At 34.7% G+C, this 20,084-nt stretch overlaps 4 protein-coding genes across 7 annotated transcripts; 2 read left to right on the top strand and 2 right to left on the bottom strand.

The window, feature by feature from the left end:
* Window positions 1–1,608: 1,608 nt before the first annotated feature.
* Window positions 1,609–3,348, top strand: LOC102626958 (E3 ubiquitin-protein ligase RSL1-like). The gene is made up of 2 exons (XM_006470871.2): window positions 1,609–2,465; window positions 2,968–3,348. The coding sequence occupies exons 1-2, from the start codon at window positions 2,278–2,280 to the stop codon at window positions 3,128–3,130; spliced, it is 351 nt and encodes a 116-aa protein (XP_006470934.2). The 5' UTR covers window positions 1,609–2,277; the 3' UTR covers window positions 3,131–3,348.
* A 199-nt stretch (window positions 3,349–3,547) lies between these two features.
* On the bottom strand, window positions 3,548–4,302 carry LOC102617827 (uncharacterized). Its single transcript, XM_006470758.4, has one exon. It carries the CDS (start codon window positions 4,160–4,162, stop codon window positions 3,674–3,676), a length of 489 nt encoding a protein of 162 aa, XP_006470821.2. The 5' UTR covers window positions 4,163–4,302; the 3' UTR covers window positions 3,548–3,673.
* An 830-nt stretch (window positions 4,303–5,132) lies between these two features.
* Window positions 5,133–12,620, bottom strand: LOC102618110 (auxin response factor 1). 4 transcript variants are annotated; one of them, XM_052441790.1, is made up of 16 exons: window positions 12,447–12,620; window positions 11,570–11,668; window positions 10,747–10,862; window positions 10,270–10,365; window positions 10,090–10,146; window positions 9,804–9,956; window positions 9,616–9,700; window positions 9,328–9,418; window positions 9,068–9,232; window positions 8,658–8,777; window positions 8,502–8,577; window positions 8,069–8,237; window positions 7,491–7,990; window positions 6,933–7,123; window positions 6,061–6,274; window positions 5,133–5,393 (listed from the first exon to the last, which is right to left on the bottom strand). In XM_052441790.1, the coding sequence occupies exons 2-15, from the start codon at window positions 11,625–11,627 to the stop codon at window positions 6,103–6,105; spliced, it is 2,049 nt and encodes a 682-aa protein (XP_052297750.1). In that variant the 5' UTR covers window positions 11,628–11,668; window positions 12,447–12,620; the 3' UTR covers window positions 5,133–5,393; window positions 6,061–6,102. The 4 variants fall into 4 exon arrangements, with proteins under 4 accessions (XP_052297750.1, XP_052297748.1, XP_052297749.1 ...); XM_052441788.1 differs by lacking the exon at window positions 5,133–5,393 and adding an exon at window positions 11,762–11,946 and having other exon boundaries at window positions 5,542–6,274; window positions 12,447–12,619; XM_052441789.1 differs by lacking the exon at window positions 5,133–5,393 and adding an exon at window positions 11,781–11,946 and having other exon boundaries at window positions 5,542–6,274; window positions 12,447–12,619.
* A 6,190-nt stretch (window positions 12,621–18,810) lies between these two features.
* LOC127902742 (putative ribonuclease H protein At1g65750) lies at window positions 18,811–19,791 on the top strand. The gene has a single exon (XM_052442703.1). The coding sequence runs from the start codon at window positions 18,811–18,813 to the stop codon at window positions 19,789–19,791; it is 981 nt and encodes a 326-aa protein (XP_052298663.1).
* The last annotated feature ends 293 nt before the right edge of the window (window positions 19,792–20,084 follow it).

Here is a 20,084-nt window from a genome sequence, read left to right as displayed (position 1 = left end):
ATAACTCATTTCCTTTAAAATTTTTAAAATTTAATCCACTAATTTAGTTTGACTGAGGGACGTTGTAAGAACAAAAATGTAATATCATGTAAAAATTTTTAAACACATGGAAAATTGATAAAATGTAAATAATATCTTTTTGCTATCTAATATATATTTAATATAGAATAAATAAATTGAATATGTATTAAAAATATGGGCTATTAATCTTTCAATACTTTAAAAAATTATAAAATAAAAAGATAAAATTTTAAAATAAGAAATATGGTAAAAGTATTAGGCTGTAACACTTTATTATTTTACGCTCCAGGGGTAAAATTGACCTTTTATGAATTTTTTGTTACATATTAACTGAGTTTTAACGGAATGGTGGGAAAATGCTAACAGTTTAAACTTTTGGTGGTAAATTGATGGTTTTACCAAACCGTGGTACTGACATGATGTGTCAGAATACTTTTGGTGGGAAAATGATAATATCCCAAAATTAAAATTAAAATGTTCGCTGTCAATTTTTTTTTTTTTTTTTTTTTGGGATTCAATAAAACTGAGATGTTTACAATTAGAATTTTAATAAGAACTATCTCTACCTCAGTACTACTACAATGCACCCCAGAATTTATCCCTTACAAATTGCTCAATGTTAGTAAATTTCTTAGAAATTTAGGGAAATAGTAGCTTCATTCACAAGTTAGCGGAGGAGAAGTCAGCTCCACTGACAAACTAGTGGGAGAAAAGACAACTTTCATTCAAATATATAGGAAATATATATTGAGAAGGAGAAATGAGTCTGATGGGACTATAAGGCTAAGCTCCTAATAGCAACTAAAAAATATAATTAAACTCAAATAAAATTTAAAAATTTAAATTTCATATAAAAGGGATGAATATTTTATCTTATAAGTTTGATTTTGATTTTAGAATCCGTATGACACATTGTATTGTATTGCATTAGGTTGTACTGCATATTTTCATTATATTATGTTAAGTTGTAATGCAATATTATAGTTGATGTAATATGGACTGTATTATATAAATAATATTTTTATTTTAATATGTATATTAAATTAATATTTTAAGATTATTTGAGTTTATAAGATTATTTAATATTATATATTGTTATTTATTTATTATTATTTTAATTAAAGAAATGCAAAAAAAAAAAATTTAAACAGTGTCGTATTACTCAATCCCAACCCATCCTTAGATTTATTTATCGTGGAATTATCCGCATTATAGTGTATTATGTTATACCACAATGTGAACTGAAAAATTTGCCAAACATGTAATGTAGTCAGTTAGTCACGTACCCTTAGTCAGTTAGGTTTAAATTTAATTTGATTGTAGAAATAGTGAACAATAGATGGCTAGAACTTTTAAAAATAAATTAAAATTAAAAGACTTATAATTGAATATGAATATAAATCCAGATCTTAAACTCAATCTACACTCTCTCCATATTTATTTTGGATACTCATCTAATCTATTTTAAATCGACCCAAAGCCAATACATTTGGATAAATATATATGCTTTAACCCGTCCCAGTGTCACGCAAAACCTACATATAGGGTTTGATCACCGTAAGAGTGAGGCCAAAAAAATGAAGGCACAGAAGATTGCCCAGATTGAGGTTTTAGACCTTGAAGAAGAAGACGAAATCTTCATTAAATCAACTTCGCAAAAGGGCAAAAGAAAGAGAAGTGCGATTTCAGTTGGGCAACACATTGATGACCAGAGGGGCCCTATCAAAGCTTCTCAAATCTTCATTAATCTTGATGACTACTTCGACGACGACGACGACTTGCACGTACTCAACCTTTTGCCTCACAACACCCCTTTAGGTAAAAGAAAGAAACCCTTTTTCAAATCATTCAGTGGCTGAAAACGGGCAGCCTTCAGATTCCCATAAAAACGACCCTTCTTTTGTTTGTGAGATCTGCGTGGAATCCAAGTCGCCCAATGAGTCCTTTAGAATCAAGGGTTGCTCTCATTCATATTGTACCGACTGCATAATTAAGTACGTGGCCTCAAAGTTGCAAGAAAGCATTACAACAATCGGCTGCCCGGTAACCGGCTGCCAAGGCGTGTTAGATCCCGAGTACTGTCGCAATATACTCCCGCAACAAGTGTTTCACAGATAGGGCAATGCTTTGTGTGAGGCTGTGATTCCTGGGGATCATAAGTTCTATTGCCCTTTCAAAGATTGCTCTGCCCTTTTGATTGATGATGGAGGATCAGGGATGGCTATAAAGGAATGAACATGTCCTCATTGTAACAGAATGTTTTGTGCCAAGTGTAAGGTTCCTTGGCATACAGATATGAAGTGTGAAGATTTTCAGAACTTGAATGAGAACGAGAATGATGACATCAAGTTGAAGAAATTAGCTGTGGAAATGAAATGGAAGAGGTGTCCTAATTGTGGGTATTATGTCGAAAAGTTTCGCGGTTGCAACATAATTATATGCCGGTTAGTTTTATGTTGCAGTACTCAAATTAATTTATTGGATTTATTTATCTTTCAGTTTTGTTGTTCTTATTCTGAATATGGGGCTAACAATATTGCAGGCTGATTTTGTGTGCTTCGATTAGGTTTAATTTAAGATAGATTATGATGTGTAGCATGTAAGGTTAAGAAAATTCAGTATAAGAACATTCAATAATCATAAAGGAAGAAAATATAGATACACACACACACACACACTTCAAGTTTCTCCTTCAAAATGTCACTTTCTAGTTGACAAGGAGCCTGATATCTCAGGGTTCATTTGATTCAAGTATATACTTTTGAATGTTGATTTAATAGTTTATTTTATCTTATTGTGACCATCGAAAATTCTCGCTTGCTTTGTGACCCTATTGTGAATATATAATTCTAAATTACTACTGTAAAAATGATTACTTACTTAGCCACATATTTTATTTTTCCTTTTTTTCCTTCTCCTTTCACTGCATTGTTCATTTGTTCTCAGGTGTGGAACTTCATTTCCTTATTATTCCAGGGCTGATCTTTCTGAGCTTTATCCATACAGACCTGCTTCCAGGCAGAAGGGTTTTCGATTAAAAAGTCGTGACCCTGTGAGGACTTTAGAGTATTTCGACTTTTTGGATTTGCCAGAGGGGAAACCACCCTAATGCCACTATGAAAATTTTTACCTACCTCAGTTACTCAAAAGTCAAGCCTTGGCTGGCTTCTTCATCTTTTATTTATTTTGAACTTTATTTTAATATTTGAATTTTTTTTGAAAAAATATTCATAAACTATCCTTTCCTCTCTCACTGCTATGAAAAAACTGATTATAATCTTTGTTTTGAGGATTTCTACCTAACGGGACTTCAAGTACGATGGATATCCCAACTTTTAATTATTTTGCTTTTTCTCAGTTTTCTACTGGTTTTTAAGGGCTTTTCTTTGTTTTTTCTCCTTTTGAGTGATTCACTCCATATTGTTTGAACTTTACATTACACGTCCCATATATTAAAAACTTGAAATTGAAAATCTAAAATTTAACACATTAATTTGAGGACAAAAAATTGGGAAGAGAATAGAGATTAAAAAAATGAATATAATATATATAGTTGAAAAAAAAAAAGGAGAAAGCGATACAAATCAAGCATACACATTCTTGATTTTTCTTTATTTTCATACATAAATTATAGCACCAAGCATATTGATGATTAAACTTCTCGAATGCGAAAACAAGGACAGAAGCAGCGAATCAAATTAGCACCAAATCCGAAAACACACCCAAAAATCCCAGCAGATTTTTCGCTTCGTGTTGCTTTCACAACAGGCAATCCGTACACAGGATTTGGAACCATGTACTGCTGATAGGAGCAAGAACTACCACTGTCACTAGGCAATGCTGGAGCACTTAATACAGAGCTTGTTTCGACGACAATTTCATGTGATGAGTACTGGGATTCGGCTGCACTTGCAAACGCAAGGTCATGGGGTTGATTGTAGTCGAGCCACGGAGGCAAGGGCGGTGCCGAGGGCTGAGGCTGGGGCTGAGGTGCAGAGCTGTTGGGGCAGCAATAATATTGATGGTATGTTGGAGCAGGAGCAGGGGGGTGGTAGTAGGTGTAAGGCTCGTAATTATGCTTCTTTTTTCTCTTCTTTCTTGACCAGAACTTGAGCTTCTTCATGGCTTTTATCATTTTCATGGTGTCTTTGGAACTTGATGTGAGTGCAGTGAGACGGCAAAAGAAAGAAGATGCAAAGTTATGAATTTAATTAATTGTGCTTGCATATAGATTTAAAATTCTTCAAGTAAGAGCGTTGTCTTATGACATTTTTTTAAAAATGACAAGTTTTGATTGATCGTTACTTTATGCTTTTTCAAATTTTGTAACCGTTGCATGCCCACTAGTCAGAGCTACTCATTATAAAAGTTTGTGGCGGTAGATTGTATTCATATTCGAGAATGATTTTAAAATAAGGGTTATTTCCACTTAGCCCCCAAATATTTCGACAATGCTCACTCCAAATCCAATTCTGTTAATTTTACCGTTATGTTTAACGGAACTATTTAAAATTTAAGTAAATATCCGAAATATCCCTTATCTTGAATTAAAGAAGAATAAAATGAGATAAAATACTAATTTAATAATTAAATTTACATTAAAAAATTTTATTTAAAGGTAATTAATAATAATCTCATCAATTAAATTATTAAATAAATTTAATTTATCATCATCAAATAATATTTAGTGCATGAACTTCTAAATTTACCCTTTGACCGTTACAATAAACATTCAAAATAATAAATTTGGGTGTGAAGTGAGTATTGTTGAAACATTTAGGGACACGGTGAAAAATGTTGAAACATTTGGGGACAGGACGGAATTAACCCTAAAAATAATGATGAATAAATAACTCATTTGTTTTCCACTTTTATTTAACGGAAAAATAGTTAAAATATCATTTTCTTTAATTAATGAAATAAAATGTTATGCTTCAATAATTCTTGTAATTCTTATAAACGTTTGTTATTTCAACATAATTATAGAGTACTTGAAAAGGATGATAACCTTACTTAGGTCCCGTTTAAAATTAAGACGTTGTAACTTTTAAATTGCAGCTGCTTTGAAAAACAAAAAAAAAACTATAACTATTAAACAAAAATTAATAATATATAATAAATATAAAATTTAAATAATAATTTTGATTAAATTATTACATATATAATAAATTTTTCATTATACAAGTGAAAAATCATATTAACATATCTTACAAGTTATAGCAGCTAATTTTTACCAAACACTTTAATGCTATAACTTTTAAGTTACAGCTGCCTAACCTCAATCCCACACACACCCTTAAACAGATCTCTCTCTTACAAGGCAATACTTACGAATCATCATTTACAATCAAATTCCACTCAATTACTTATGCCTGCAATTAGCAAATAAAAGCCAGTAAAATACAAAATTCACTAGATAAGGGAATCATTCATTATCATTATCTAAAAAATGTACATACAATATGATACTTTTATTTCCAACACTAACGACTGTATATGAAAGTAGTGAAAACATGAATATCAAAATGAAATTAAAGATGTCATTCATTCATTCATTCATACAAAGACAACCCATACTGCTAAAAGAATTTGGCCAAGAAAATCTTTCATCAATTCAGCTGAAAAGATTCTTTCAGGGAAGGAGTCAGAGAGGGGTACATATACATGCGAGCCAAAACAGGAGAGAGCAAGACTATATATACTTATATACAAAGGGAAAATGTCACCGTGTCTTGTGTATAGAAGATATATTAGGAAAAAAAGAAAAAAAGACGAAACAAGAAATGAGAAGGAACAAGTTCTCTGTCTCATAAGCTGGGCGCCAGATATGACGCAACAAACTTCACGTTCACCCGGACTTTGAATAAGCAAGCATCTATTAGATTCCCTTGGCAAAAGCAAAATAAGAAACTTCTAACACCCAAACTCTTATGCTTTAAGGCAAGTTCCCTCTTTGGATGGCATGTCGACTATAAAGGCTGCTTCTCTCTAAACCTCATGATTCTACTATAGGGCGAATCTTAAAGGCAGTCAACTTACCATTACCTCCATACTCTGCTGATTTCTTACTGCATAGGCATATCAGCACCCAGGTCCAACAATAGATGACCGATCATCAGTGTTGACAACCACTTCAACATCTGGCTTGCCTGCATTGAGCTCCTCGTTACCTGGAAGTTTTACCTTGGGCGACAGCTTCTTTACTTCTTCTGCTGTGTAGATGAAAATTTTCCTCACCATGCTACAGAACTCACTGCCGTAAAATACAAGAAATTTAAACAACAAAATTAGTAGCATATAAGAGTTTGCATTTGCAATCTGTAAACAAATTACTGTGCGACTACAAAATGTTTAACTTTCATCACCCATTTATGCAAATGGTTTTACCAAAAAATTAAGTGTGTTATCCTCCTTTCAAGGAACTTTAAATTCTTATGCTACTCTCAAGGAAGTTTAAATTCAATTCAAAGCAAAACTGGCCATGACATAAATCAGAATGCAAGATAAGAGACCAAGGGGAAACCACATTCATGACCTTAAGTCCAACCTGAGTTTAAAATTGCACTTATTTTGCATGGTGTATCACAAAAAAGCAACCAGTGCAACAACCATGATTTCATGCTTCATTCTTCAAAAAACCCAGCTGATGATCTCTTATACACATTACCATTCTTCATAGTTTTAAAATCAAAATGATGAAAAAAAACTCAATATATAGCACCACAGAGAGAGAGAAAGCATGTGAATTAGACAATCTATTAATTTTCAATTATACTGCACAATGAGCAATACATCTTTTCAAATCTTACTGATATTTAGTAGTCGTATTAGGCTGAAATTATAGCACAAGAAAGAGACTGGAAGAGACTGTAAAACACAGACAATCAAGAAGAGGCATTAAACAAACTTACTGCCATGGATCATCTCCAACCATCATCATGTCATCTTCATCATCAGTGTAGACCACTTGCCACTTCTTGGTTGATCCACACAGGTCTCCCTCAATGTCAAACATCTCCTCCAGTTTCTTGAGAAGGTCTTCATAACAGTCAAATCGTGTCAAATCAACAGCCCTCCCAACTGCAATTCCTTGCATATGAACCTGGAAACAGATACTCAATTAAACGTTGCAAAATGCATGTAGCAAGACAAACTACAAAAGTACAAGTTCACCAAGACGCTCATGCCTTATGAGTAGGAGGGACACATAGGAAGTTGTGTGAAAACGGTCAAAAGAAAAATATCTGCACTTCCACTAAGTTATAGTTCATTTAATTTTCCCAGGTTAGCAAAAATTTTAAAAGTTGAGCACAGAGAGAGAGAGAGAGGGAGAGATAGACAGAGAGGATGCCTGACAGGCAGACAAAAACTAAAATTTCAAAAGGAAAATAAAGCCCTTTCTGAGATCTTATCTAATGCATGCTAGCTTGTTAAGAAAGGAAAGTTAAAACAGAAAGCAACCATATTACCTTTGTGCAACTTCGAATCTGCCTGCTTTGAGACTCCTGAGGAGATCTCAGGCACGATTTCTCTGCATCACAACTTACAGAAGGAACGTCAGATCGATTAATATTTGATGGTTCAGAATGCTGGTCAGAGTCTGCATCTAAACATGGAATTGCTCGATCATCCCCCATTGCTCCAGACATGGTAAAAGCAGGTGAAGCTTCTTCTACATTCGAGTTGTCAACGAGCTGAATGCCAAATAGCCTGCAGGTGTTCCCATTGCCCTGTCTCTTTTCACTGCATTCCTTGTTCACAACTGGAGCAAATGATTCTGTTACATTTTCTGCACGGTTGGGCCAGTACATTGAGTTGCTGGAAACAGCAGCCAGTGACTTATTTCCACTCAAACCAAAATGGTTGCCCTTCGTGGCAGTGGAAAACTTAGGTGATGGATAGAGGTCGCGTCCTTGCGGTGAGTCACAGTATGAGAAAGCTGAAGATTCAACGTGAGATTTCCACATACCTAATGCAGAAAGACAAGATTAGCAACAGAAGTAAAGAAGAATAAGAACAAGATGCATCATATATAAAGCTATAATACCCAGGACAGAGATATCTGCAGCTGGCGATGGTAAAACAGGTGGTCGTGACCGTTTGTTCCTTTGTGCTGGTTGAGCATTTGTAGTAGTTGTAGTTGCAACAAGTGGCTCCAATTCCCACGATGATACCCTTTCTGGTCGCAAGATTGATGAAGGTTCATCCCATTGAACCTAACATAAAATTGAAACATGATAAAGTCAACCAGGCCACACAGAGTTTCCCCCGCCAAAATTCAGAACACAGAAATATTTGACCGGTTACAAAGGAAACAAACACCTAATCTTCTCAAACATTAGTAATTTTAAAAGCCACTATTTAATTTGATCAGTATAAAAGTGTGGATAAAACTGAGTGGAATATTGGAATGGCCACCTTAGTAAATTCTTTGAATGAATTCAAAACTAACTTGGTTTATAGGAAAAGAACTTGCTAACCTTTAAGGATCTCCACTCTGAATCTTGCCACACTGAACTTCTACAATCCCCAACTCCAACTATAGTACCACTGAACCTGTGGAACAATGATAAAATTGGTTAATAAAAGTTGTTTAACTTCCTCTTCCACAAAAATAAATTAGAAAGGAAGGTTACCTTCGTTCAGGAACTTCCTCACCCTCAAATGTCATCTTGAACCTCATCCCAACAGAAAGCTTGTGTCTTTTAGCTTCAAGATACTTGTTAACACTTACAATGAACTCAGACCGGCTAGTTCTGGCACATAATTATATTTTATGTCAAAAATATTTTATTGAGAAATATTAATAATGATAATTCGAAAAATACATAGCATGATAGAACATAGAGGGATTTTTTTTTTAAAAAAGCCCAAACTATAGAAGTTCTGGCAAATTTCAATGTTTGTAACACAACATCTTGTAAAAACTTTTTTCATGTCTTTACATTGAGCTTTGGGCATTTAGTCCTAAGTTTTACTCTATCTCTCAATTCAGAAATTGGAAATGTTTCACTTTTCAAACTTCAAATTGCACAAAGGAAAATACCTTGGTTTGTAGAAGATTGAAAAGAGTGTTCCAGTTGCGATGGCATGAGAAGCAGTTGCAAGTACGCCAAGATGCATACTATGACTAGATATAACTGAAGATGGCATATTTGTCTGCTGTCTCATGTGCCTCCTTACCCCAACACGCAGCTCCTCATTTTCCCCTCTGAAACAGTTATCAATAGCGAACACGATAAATATAGGAAATAAAGCAACGAAACAAAACATACTTCGTTTCGTATTAGATATACGAGTACTTGCCTCAGAAATATGAATGCATCGCCTGCTACCAATTTCTTGGAACTAACAAACACACTCCACCCAGTGGTGAGCAAGTGACGCCTTGGTTGACCTGTGATAGGAAACCTTGACTTTGTATCAAAATCCTCAAATTTCCAGAAACCATGTGTAATTTATAATACATTGGATACAATATTTAACAAAATACATGAACCTGGCAAACTTTAAAAATAAGCATGTTGCAGCAATGTTTCTGCTTCAACTTAAGCAACAAAGTGTTATATCCAGTCAGAGAAGTTGAAGCCAAACCTCGGAAAATGTGCCGAAAATGCCATTCATTCCCGTGCAGATCAGTTGCAACTAGTTCCTGCCAAGGTGGCTGCTGGGACATATCCTGAAATGATCAAGGGAGACAGGCAGGTCAAGCAAGTTATAAATACAACATATCATCCTGTAGTATCTGACACAAAAATGATGGATTCACGGTTGAAGCTAACCAATGGGGGGAGACAATCATCTGCATGCCTACGAAGAACGGAGAACCCACCATGGGTGCTCGTATCAGATGCAGTTAATGTCTTACAGAATGAATGAACGGTGCACTTTTCAGGCTCTGGGATGGGGGGATCTGGGCTGGTAACCTCGCTTTGCTGGTGAAATTAACACAGACAGACATGAAAGAAAGAAAACCGTAAGAATTGCAAGCAACTATAACAAGCTAACAAATTTAGTAGTTTCTAAATCAGCTAATTAAAAGATTAGAGCAAAAGGAAGAAAGCTCACATCAGGTTCAGGCAACAGAGTTATTTGTGCATAAACTTCATCCGTTTCAGGTTCAGCCTACGGTCAAAGTAAAAAGAGCAACTGAAGTAAGGACTTAGAAATGGAAACAACTTTTTAACAGAGCTTAAGAACATTGACATGCTCCCCAAAAAATAATAGAACGATCATGAGATAACTCACCCGTCGCTGAACATTGACCACTTTACACAGAATTTTAGATGGCAGATTAAATGAAGGCATTTGCTGCTCCAACCCCTGATGCATCGATGCTTCAAGCTGAAAATTTCAAAAATAGCAATAGTTATAATATGATTGAAACCTTATTGTCCCTACGACATTGAAAGAAAAAATTTATTAACCTGCAAATGGTGATAGATCGATATTTTCCAGACCAATGAAATAAAGCAAGTCATGTCTGAGGAACATAAATTGCTAACTCTCAAACAGGGGAATGCATAAGCTCACATTATATTCTTCTGTTAAAAAATTTGAGTGTTTTCTACACTTTGGTCATTTTCTTTTCTTTTCTTTTTTTTCCATTTTTTGTGTTTGGCAATTTTAAATAGGGTAGTCATATTTGTCATTCTATAATAGTAAACTCATATAAACTAAAAGAACACTAAAACAGAGACAGATTCCAGTTAAAGGTCAACAAACCTGTTCCATGTGACCTTGCGGAAAGTAATAAACTCGCTCCCCTTCACGAGGAAGGGTTACAAGAGGTCCGGCACAGGCATGCCATAATTCCCTGTACAGTGCATCATTGGATCCCCCTATAAAGTGAACACAAAGGACAAAGTAAGCAGACAATTAAAGCTGGGACAGGAAGAAAGTGAGCAAAACACAAACCGCCCAAACATATCAATGAGATCATAAAATACAACACACTGTGATGACATGAAGACAAAATTACCATCCCAGTCCCCAACAAAATATACCTTATTATCAAGGATTTTATAATTCGTTCATTTACCAGCCACCTTGAAATTGGGTACAGATCAAAATCAAAGCAAAAGTTCAAAACCCTAAATTCATAAGAGTTAAAGTGCACTGTCACACAATATTGGTCCGGTTAGGATTCAAAAGTTCAAAAAGAATAATAATAACTATCATATCTAAGAAAAACAAATGCGAATCATCTGATACTGTGTGCTGAGTACCCAAAAGAATCTTCTAGCTTCTATATTGAAAAGATTATGATAAAAGCATGCTCTCAGAATCAAAGAACTGCTCTTGAGAAAAACCAAACACAATTAACTGCAACAATTAAGAAACTGCAGAAGAATTGTAGTTACATAAGCCATGGTGCAAGTCATAGACTACATCAGGTGCAAACAAACATTAACCCTGTAACCCGTTTGCCTCAGTCAGATTCCATCTCTAATTTGAAATTAATACAACCAATACAAAAAGACGCCAATGAACAGTACATCATTTGACACTAATGAATCATCAATAAATCGCAAATATTGAAGCAAACCTGTACGGGGACCTCCAGAGGCATGATTCAAAGGCGCTGCCGCAGCCGCAAATGCCATAACAGAAGCACAACAAACCCTTAAAGAGTCACTTGATCAACCTACAAACAAAAGCACCAAGTTAAAAGGGACTATGCACTGAAAACAAACCCACTACAAGATTCTCAGCAACAAAAACCATCAACTAAAATTGCCTTAAAATGCTGCATTTACTTCTATGACTTGTTATTGTCACAGGTTGTTCAGATTTATCTAACCAACGGCTCTAGTTACTCTCTTTAATGTGTCAGTCTAGCCCTGCTTTAAGCCTTTAATGAGCCAAAAAAAGCTGGCTTTTAAACCTTTAACGCCAATTTGTCAGGGAAATAACTATGCACCTCTGAAAAAAAAAAAAGGTGACAGAAATGAAACTTTTCATCACTTTCTAGCATAAAAACAGCAAATTTTCATGAAAAAAGTTGATAAATATAATCAAAATATAGGATACTAAAAAACAAAAGAAGTACACAACTTTCAATGCAAAAAAAGGGGGTAAAACCCAGATCGTGATTTTACAAAAATAATTCACTAAAAGTAACACAGACACATGAGATGAACAAAGCAAGAAATTATTTAGGATCTAATAATAAAAACCGAAAAAAAAAAAGAAAGAAAAACTTTTCGGTTGAGTGAAAACCAGGACTTGCTTACACTAATTAACAACATATCTACACTCAAAACGCAAAAACATGTAATGGGCAATCGAATAAATTAATAATAGCACAAGGTTTCACTAAAAATCCATCATTTTCTTTCATTTTCTCAGCACCCAAGCAGGAACTAGAAAATTTTAAAAAGAAACTAAATCTGAAGCATAGGAAAGGAAAAGCAAGAGGGTACCTGCGAGCTGAATTAGGGCTGTGGATCGAGCAGATCGAATGAGATGGAAGTAAATGAATATTTTTATTAAAATATGAATTGCAATAAAAATATGTGAATGAATATATCGTCAATGTTTGGTCGAAGCCGACACGACCACTTCTGCCTCTTTTTCTGTTCTTTTCTTACACGCTCTTTCTCTCTCTCTTTCTCGGTTTTTCTTTTGTTTTTACCTTTTTTTTAATTTTTTTTTTTAACAAAACATGAAATATCATTTTATTTCTATTATATATTTATTTTATTTCTATTAATATTATGCCTGTATGACTATTGGATATTGGAAATTTAACACCGTGAATTTTTTTAATGCTTTTTACCTAACACATTTAATTAACTATTTATGCCTGTGGACATTTGAGTATGCCCATCTCATGTTTGAAATTTTTGATACGATCGAATCACTACCACTTTTATGATATATCTATTCAGCATTTATATATTCATAAGTAAACTTAATAATTTTTTATTAAAAGAGTTTAGTTCAATATATGAAGGATTTTTTTAGATGTAAATAAGTCTGAGCAAAGCTAAATTTAATGTAGCCAAACCCTTAGAGCTATTATTTACCGAGAGAAAAAAAAGAAAGAGAGTCATTATTTAATAAGAGATTTCTTATGTTATTAAAGTTATGAATAAACTAAAAAAATGAGTAAAATATAGTGTACTTAAAGTTAGGATAAATTAAGAGACAAGTAAAACATAGTATATTTCATCTTGTAATGTAGTAAAGCGTATGTTTTTATTTCTTGTATTAATAACTTCTTCTTCTTATTATTATTATTATTATATAATTATTTGATGAGGACATCTCTATTTTAATAAGGTAAAGAACTACTAATAGATAAAAAAAAAATACAAGTTCTAATATATTAACTGACAAAAAAACACAATTACTTGTGCATTGAAATATGTATTTACTTATATTTTTAATAAAATGAAGGCGCCTTTATTAAAAAATAATTATATATATAAAGATTTTGATTTTATACACACACACATACATACATACCTCACACTTTAAACAATGAATTATATAATTTGTTACCAAAAAAAAAAAAAAACTATAACTTATCTCTTGTATATGCTCAAACCTGTATATTAATACGTTACCATTCAATAATGCATAGACTTGGCTATATAATTGGGGGAGGTGTTTAATGCGCTTACTTTTTCAACTTTCTCACTTTTTCAATTAATTAAATTTAATAAATAAATAAATATCCAATTCTAATGAATATTTATATCTACATAATGACATTTTTATTTTATTAAAATAAAGATATTCTCATTTAAAAAAGAACTCTATACAAATGTGATATTATCTCTCCTATTTTTAACGATGAATTATATAATTTGGCAGAAAAACTATAGTTAACAATAAGAATATATAAATAAAAAAAACTTTCTTTTGATACATAGATTTCAATAATCCATCATTATTGCTGGTATGCATAATCCATCTATATAATAATTATGGAGTATATTATAATATATTATATAACTGGTGGTGGAGTATCAAAATGGATAGACTTGACCCAACAGCTGGGGGAGGTGCGCAGTGCGCACACCATTCGCTTTCTCGCATTTTCAATTAATTAAATTTAAAAAATAAATATGGGATCCAATTCCAATGTGCTGTTGCCTGAAAAATCCCTACAGCTTCTCACTGCTGTCCCTTTGTCCACGCGCAACATAATCCTTCCCTTATTTTATTCGCCACTCCAACGTCAGATTAATGTTTGTATTAGTATTGGCACAAAATTACCTTTTTGCCCTTATACCTGCAGAAAATTAACTACTTTTGCCCTTTCATTCGGTAAGTTTTCGTTCCTCAATAAATAACAAGGGAAAGTTAGATGGTGACATCTTCATGGTTTCATGATATGGTTAGACAGAGACCTCATTATTTTTAAAAATATCACATAAACTTTTTCTTTTAACATAATTATTTAAAATAAGTTTATGTAACTATTTTTACAAATAAAAAGGTCGGGATGATTTTCACCAAACAATAAAGATATCGTTGTTATTTTTCTAAATAGAAAACAATATTAATGTTAATAAGTACAGTTGATCATTAGGCAAGGAAAATGGATTAGTAAATATCATAATTTTTTTTTATTGATATCAAATTATTATAAATTTTTTTTAAGATAAAAAATAATCTATTGTAAAAAAAAAGATTATAAATTTTTTGTTTATGGTAGTCATGTGTTAAATATTTTTTTCTCGTCAATTACAGAGTTTGTGAGAGATTTTGTCTCTTTTTGTTGTACAAGATCCGTGTTTTTTTTTTTTTTATCTACTGAACGTATATAAGATGCATGAAAGAAATCAAATAAAGAGCATGTTTGTTATTATGATTTATAGTTTAACATAAAGGCCTTTTCTCATCTTCATTTTTAATCAATATTATAAAAAAAGGAATAGTAGTGGAGGAAACTAAAATAAAATTTCACCCTTTGTTATTGGAAATAAATCTGTTAATAAATATAAAAATAATATTATTTTATTTACTTTACATCTTCTCAGCGAAAAGTAGGGTTGGGCACTATACGGTTCGGTCCGGTTTAGATAAAAAACCGAACTGAACTGACGCCAATTGGTTCTCCCAAATTAGAACCGAACGCAACCCAAAATTTTAAATTTCGGTTTGGTTATGAATTTCGATTCGATTCAAATTATTTCGGTTCTTTTGGGCTTCAAGTCTACAACTTTCTCATGTATAAAACTACCCACATTTTTTAGCTAAGGTGACAGCTAATGAACTTGATTTTAGTAAGGAAACTGACGAAGATTTGGAAGAAGGAATAATTGTGAACGATTCAAAAAGGAGAATATCACAGCGTGGGTCAGGCAGCATTTTAGGTTGTGAAGATGAGGTGTCTCCCCAATTGATGATTGTACCAATAGATTCAAAAAACGGACCAGCGGTGGGCCTTGTAAATCAGGCCCACCAAGATCAATGAATGTCCTAAGTTGGAACTGTCATGGGCTGGGCCAACCACAGACAATTCAAATTCTGGTGGAACTGGTCAAATGGAAGAAGCCCAACTTTCTTTTTCTCATTGAAACTCTGTGCAGTAGAAACAAATTAGAATGTCTCAAAGTAAAATTGGGATTTGAATGTTTGTTTACTGTTAATCCAGCATGTCGAAGTGGTGGATTGGCTTTGTATTGGAAGTCAAGTCACAAAGTTAGCTTATTAAAATTTTCTAAAAATTGTATAAATGTGGCGGTTGAGGACCAAAGTCTGGGAAGGTGGAGGATGACAGGGTTTTATGGTTTTCCGGAATCCAATCGATGAAGGGAGTCTTAGGATCTTCTTCGTACTCTTTCAGCTACATCTTCTCTTCCTTGGGCGTGCATTGGAGATTTCAATGACCTCTTAGCAGCTCATGAGAAGCAAAGGTAGCATGAACACCCAAATTGGAAGCTCCAGGGCTTCAAGCAAGCTGTATCTGATAGTGGGTTGTTTGATATTGGTATGGAGGGCTACTAATTTACTTGGGAAAGGGCTCGGGGCTCAAAGAATTGGGTGGAGGAGAGGCTGGACAGAGCTCTTGCCACTGAGTCTTGGATTCGACGATTCAAGGAGACGCGAGTGTGGTGTTTAAAGTCTTCTACCTCTGACCATCTGCCTATTTTTATGGATCCAACACCCTTGATCCATACTCATAGGCCTTGTAGATTTCGTTTTGAAAATTTGTGGATTCGAGAGGCTGACTGTGCTGATGTGGTTCGAGCTAGCTGGCTTTCCTCGAATGAGCTCTTAATTCAACAAAAGATTTTTCATTGTGGGACTGATTTACTCAAGTGGGGGGGTTCATTTAGCGCGGGACTTTCGAAAGCACGTTTCTAAATGTAGAAGACAAATGGCTTTGTTGAGGGGGTGTCGTGATCTTGCTGGTATTGAGGATTTTAATGAGGCTCGAAAGCGATTTAACGAGCTCCTCCATAGCTGGGAGGTATTCTGGAAACAGAGATCAAAATTGATGTGGCTTAAGGAGGGGAATATGAATTCTAGATATTTCCATGTCGTGGCTTCAGCGAGAAAGCGCAAGAATTCTTTTATCTCTCTTTGGAATGCTAATGGACAATGGTGTACAAGCTCGGAAGAGATGGAGGATTTGATCTCTCATTATTTTTCTCATTTGTTTGCTACTATTGGGGGTTACAATATTGAAGTGCTGGATTGTATGGAGAAGAAGATTACCGATGATCAAAACTCAGTGCTTCTGGCTCCCTTTACATAAAATGATGTGAAAGTGGCTCTTTTCGATATGCATCCAGATAAATCACCTGGACCAGACGGTATGAATTCCGTTTTTTACCAAAGATTTTGGAATACTGTTGGTGAAGATGTGACTAATGCTTGCTTGAGTTTCATTAACAATTGCTCTCTTCCGGTGGGTTTGAATGATACTTCTATAGTGTTGATTCCTAATAATCAAAAGCCAGAGATATTGTCAGACATGAGACCTATAGCTTTATGTAATGTGTTGTATAAGATTGTGGCCAAAATGCATGCCAACCGAATGAAGTCTGTCCTTAGTTCTGTAGTTTCAGCTACTCAAAGTGCGTTTGTGCCAGGTCGGGCCATAACCGATAACATTCTTATAAGTTCGGAGATTATGCATTTCTTGAAGAGGAAGCGACAAGGAAAAATCGGGGTAACAACTCTCAAAATTGATATGTCGAAAGCATATGATCGAATTGAATGGAGCTTTTTGAAGTCCATGATGTTACGACTGGGATTTGATGCTAAATGGGTGGAATTGGTCATGCTCTGTGTCTCTACAGTTCGGTACCATGTAATACGAGATGGCAAAGAGATCGGGCCTATTGTTCCTAGCAGGGGCCTTCGTCAAGGAGATCCGTTGTCGCCATATTTATTCATTCTCTATGCGGAAGGTCTTAGTTCTCTAATTCATAAATATGAGCGGGGGCATTGGCTTCAAGAATCTCCATAATTTTAATGTGGCTATGTTGGGTAAACAACTTTGGAAGCTTCAAACGAATACGGAGTCATTGGTTGGCAGGATTTTTAAAGCTCGTTACTTCCCTCGAACTTCTATTATTGAGGCGGGTTTGGGTCACAATCCGAGTTTTGTGTGGCGTTCGCTAATGGTAGCAAAGCAAGTCATTGTTCGTGGTAGTAGAATCCAGGTGGCCATAATATCCTTATTGGCTCCGATCCATGGCTACCAAATGTGGAAAATAGATTTGTATCTACAAGCTTAAATGAGAGTATAGCTTCAGCACCCGTTTATAGCTTGATGGTTCCTAAGCAGCGTCGATGAGATTATGATGTCGTGGCTGATATTTTTAATACCAGGGATAGGGACCTCAAATTGCAGATACCTCTTAGTAATCGTAGAGATGAAGATGTGTGGTATTGGCTGGTGGATCCTCATGGCTAAAGATGGCCAATGGGCTGGACGGCACGAGGCACGGCACGGGCACGACACGTGTCCGTACAGCACGGCACGGCACGAGCACGTTTCAGTAGAACACGCAGCACGACACGCACGTGGGCCGTGCCGGGCTTAGATTTTAGGCATGCGGGCCTTAAAAGTACGGCACGATTAGAGATGGGCCAAAGCACGGCACGCGAAAAAGCACACAATAAGCACGTTTCATTTTTTAATGAAAGTAAACTTAAAATTTAATGATTTTATAAATAACTTGAAATTGAATCTTTTAATATCTTTTATTGACTCAAGTTTTTTAAATTTATTTAATTCTTAGTTTCAAAAAAATTGTAATTGATTTATATTTATAATTTATTAAATAAATAATTGATATGATTTTAATAAATAAAATTATAAATATAATGATTTTATAAATATGTATTAATATTATTATAAACTATGATATATGACTCTACGTAATTCTAAGTTAACAATTAAGTTAACCCTTAAAAAAACTTATCATTATTGTAATTGTTAAGTGCTAAAAAAGAATTCTAATACCATAGAGTCAAACTTAGCAACTAATATTACATTCTCTTATTATTATTAATTTATTATTATTGAATATGGACTTGAGTTTTGAATCTTTTATTCTATTAAATTTAAATAAAGGCATATGGATCCAAAAAATAAATAAATAAATAAGCTTAAAAAAAATAAGACAACAACTTGGCATACGCTCTTAAAAAAATTAAAAAAAAAAGAAAAAAGCTTAGTGGACTATTTTTCCTAGGCACGACACGACACGGCCCATGGCACGGCACGTGTGCCGGGTTGGCACGGCACGTGTGCCGGGTTGGCACGGCACGTGTGCCGGGTTGGCACGGCACGACACGAAATGAATAGTGAGCATGGCACGACACAAGCACGAGCACGCGTGGGCTTCCTTTGATGGGCTTGGGCCGGCACGGCACGACTCGTTGGCCATCTCTACTCATGGCCAGTACACAGTTCACAGTTGCTATAAAATGCTTACTCACTGCTCTCATGCCCTAGTATCTGGTGTCTGGAGGAAGTTATGGAATTTGTCAGTACCTAACAAGGTGAAGAACTTTCTTTGGAAAGCCACAATGAATGTTTTGCCAACATGTGATAACCTTATTCGGCGGAGAGTCGAGGTAATGCCTATTTGCTCCTTTTGCAATCATCAAAATGAAACTGTTTTACATGCTCTGTTGGACTGTGCTTTTGCTAGAACATGTTGGATTTCTTCTTCCCTTGGGTTTGTTGGTCATTGCTCTTCTTCCTTGAATAGGTTAGAGCTAGTTTTTACTCGTAGCAGTAAGGAGATGTGTAACCTAATTGATATGATATGTTGGAAACTTTGGATGCGTAAGAATGATAAAATTTGGAATAACAAAACTTGTAGTATGTCTCATGTTCTTAATTCAGCTGGTCATTATCTGTTTCAATGGCAAGCTACAAGGATGCAATCTGTTTTTTATGATGATGGCTCTAATCAAGGTTGTCATGGGGCTGTTTGTTGGGAAAAACCCCTTCCTGGGTGGCTCAAGTGTGCAACATTTATGGCTCAGGGGAAAGTTAGTTATGGAGGTATTATTCGTAACTTTGAGAGGGCTTTCATGGCAGCATGTTGTGCATTTGTGGTTGGATGTTTTGGTGCTAGGGATGCTGAAGCTCTGGGAGTGTGTGAGGTCCTAAGTTGGATTAAGTGTCGTCAGTTGTCTTTTGTTGTTGTTGAGATGGATTGCTTTCAGGTTTTTAAAGCTCTCACGGAGAATTACTCTTGTCCCAATGGCTATGGCCTTATTCTTGATGATTGTAGAGCTTTAGCTCATTCTATAGGAGATATTAGGTTCTCTTTTGTTTGAAGGTCTGCGAACACTGCTGCCCATGCTGCTGCAAGGGTGGGGGGTTCTTTGTCAGGCTTTGGAGAGTGGAGTCATGTTCTGGAGAGTGGAGTCATGTTCCACCTTTTTGGTTAAATCCTTATTTGTCTGTTATTTCTAGTTAATGAAATTTTCATATTACGAAAAAAAAAAAACTACCCACATTGTTAACATTACATACAATATAATAAAATTCAGCAAAATAATAAAACCCCAACGTATTATAAATCGACAAAAACAAAAAAAAATTATTTTTTCATTGTCAAAATAATAAT

The sequence above is a fragment of the Citrus sinensis genome, chromosome 5 (assembly GCF_022201045.2).
Source record: "Citrus sinensis cultivar Valencia sweet orange chromosome 5, DVS_A1.0, whole genome shotgun sequence".
In the NCBI taxonomy this organism is placed as follows: domain Eukaryota; kingdom Viridiplantae; phylum Streptophyta; class Magnoliopsida; order Sapindales; family Rutaceae; genus Citrus; species Citrus sinensis.
This window is presented reverse-complemented; position numbering and strand designations above follow the sequence as displayed.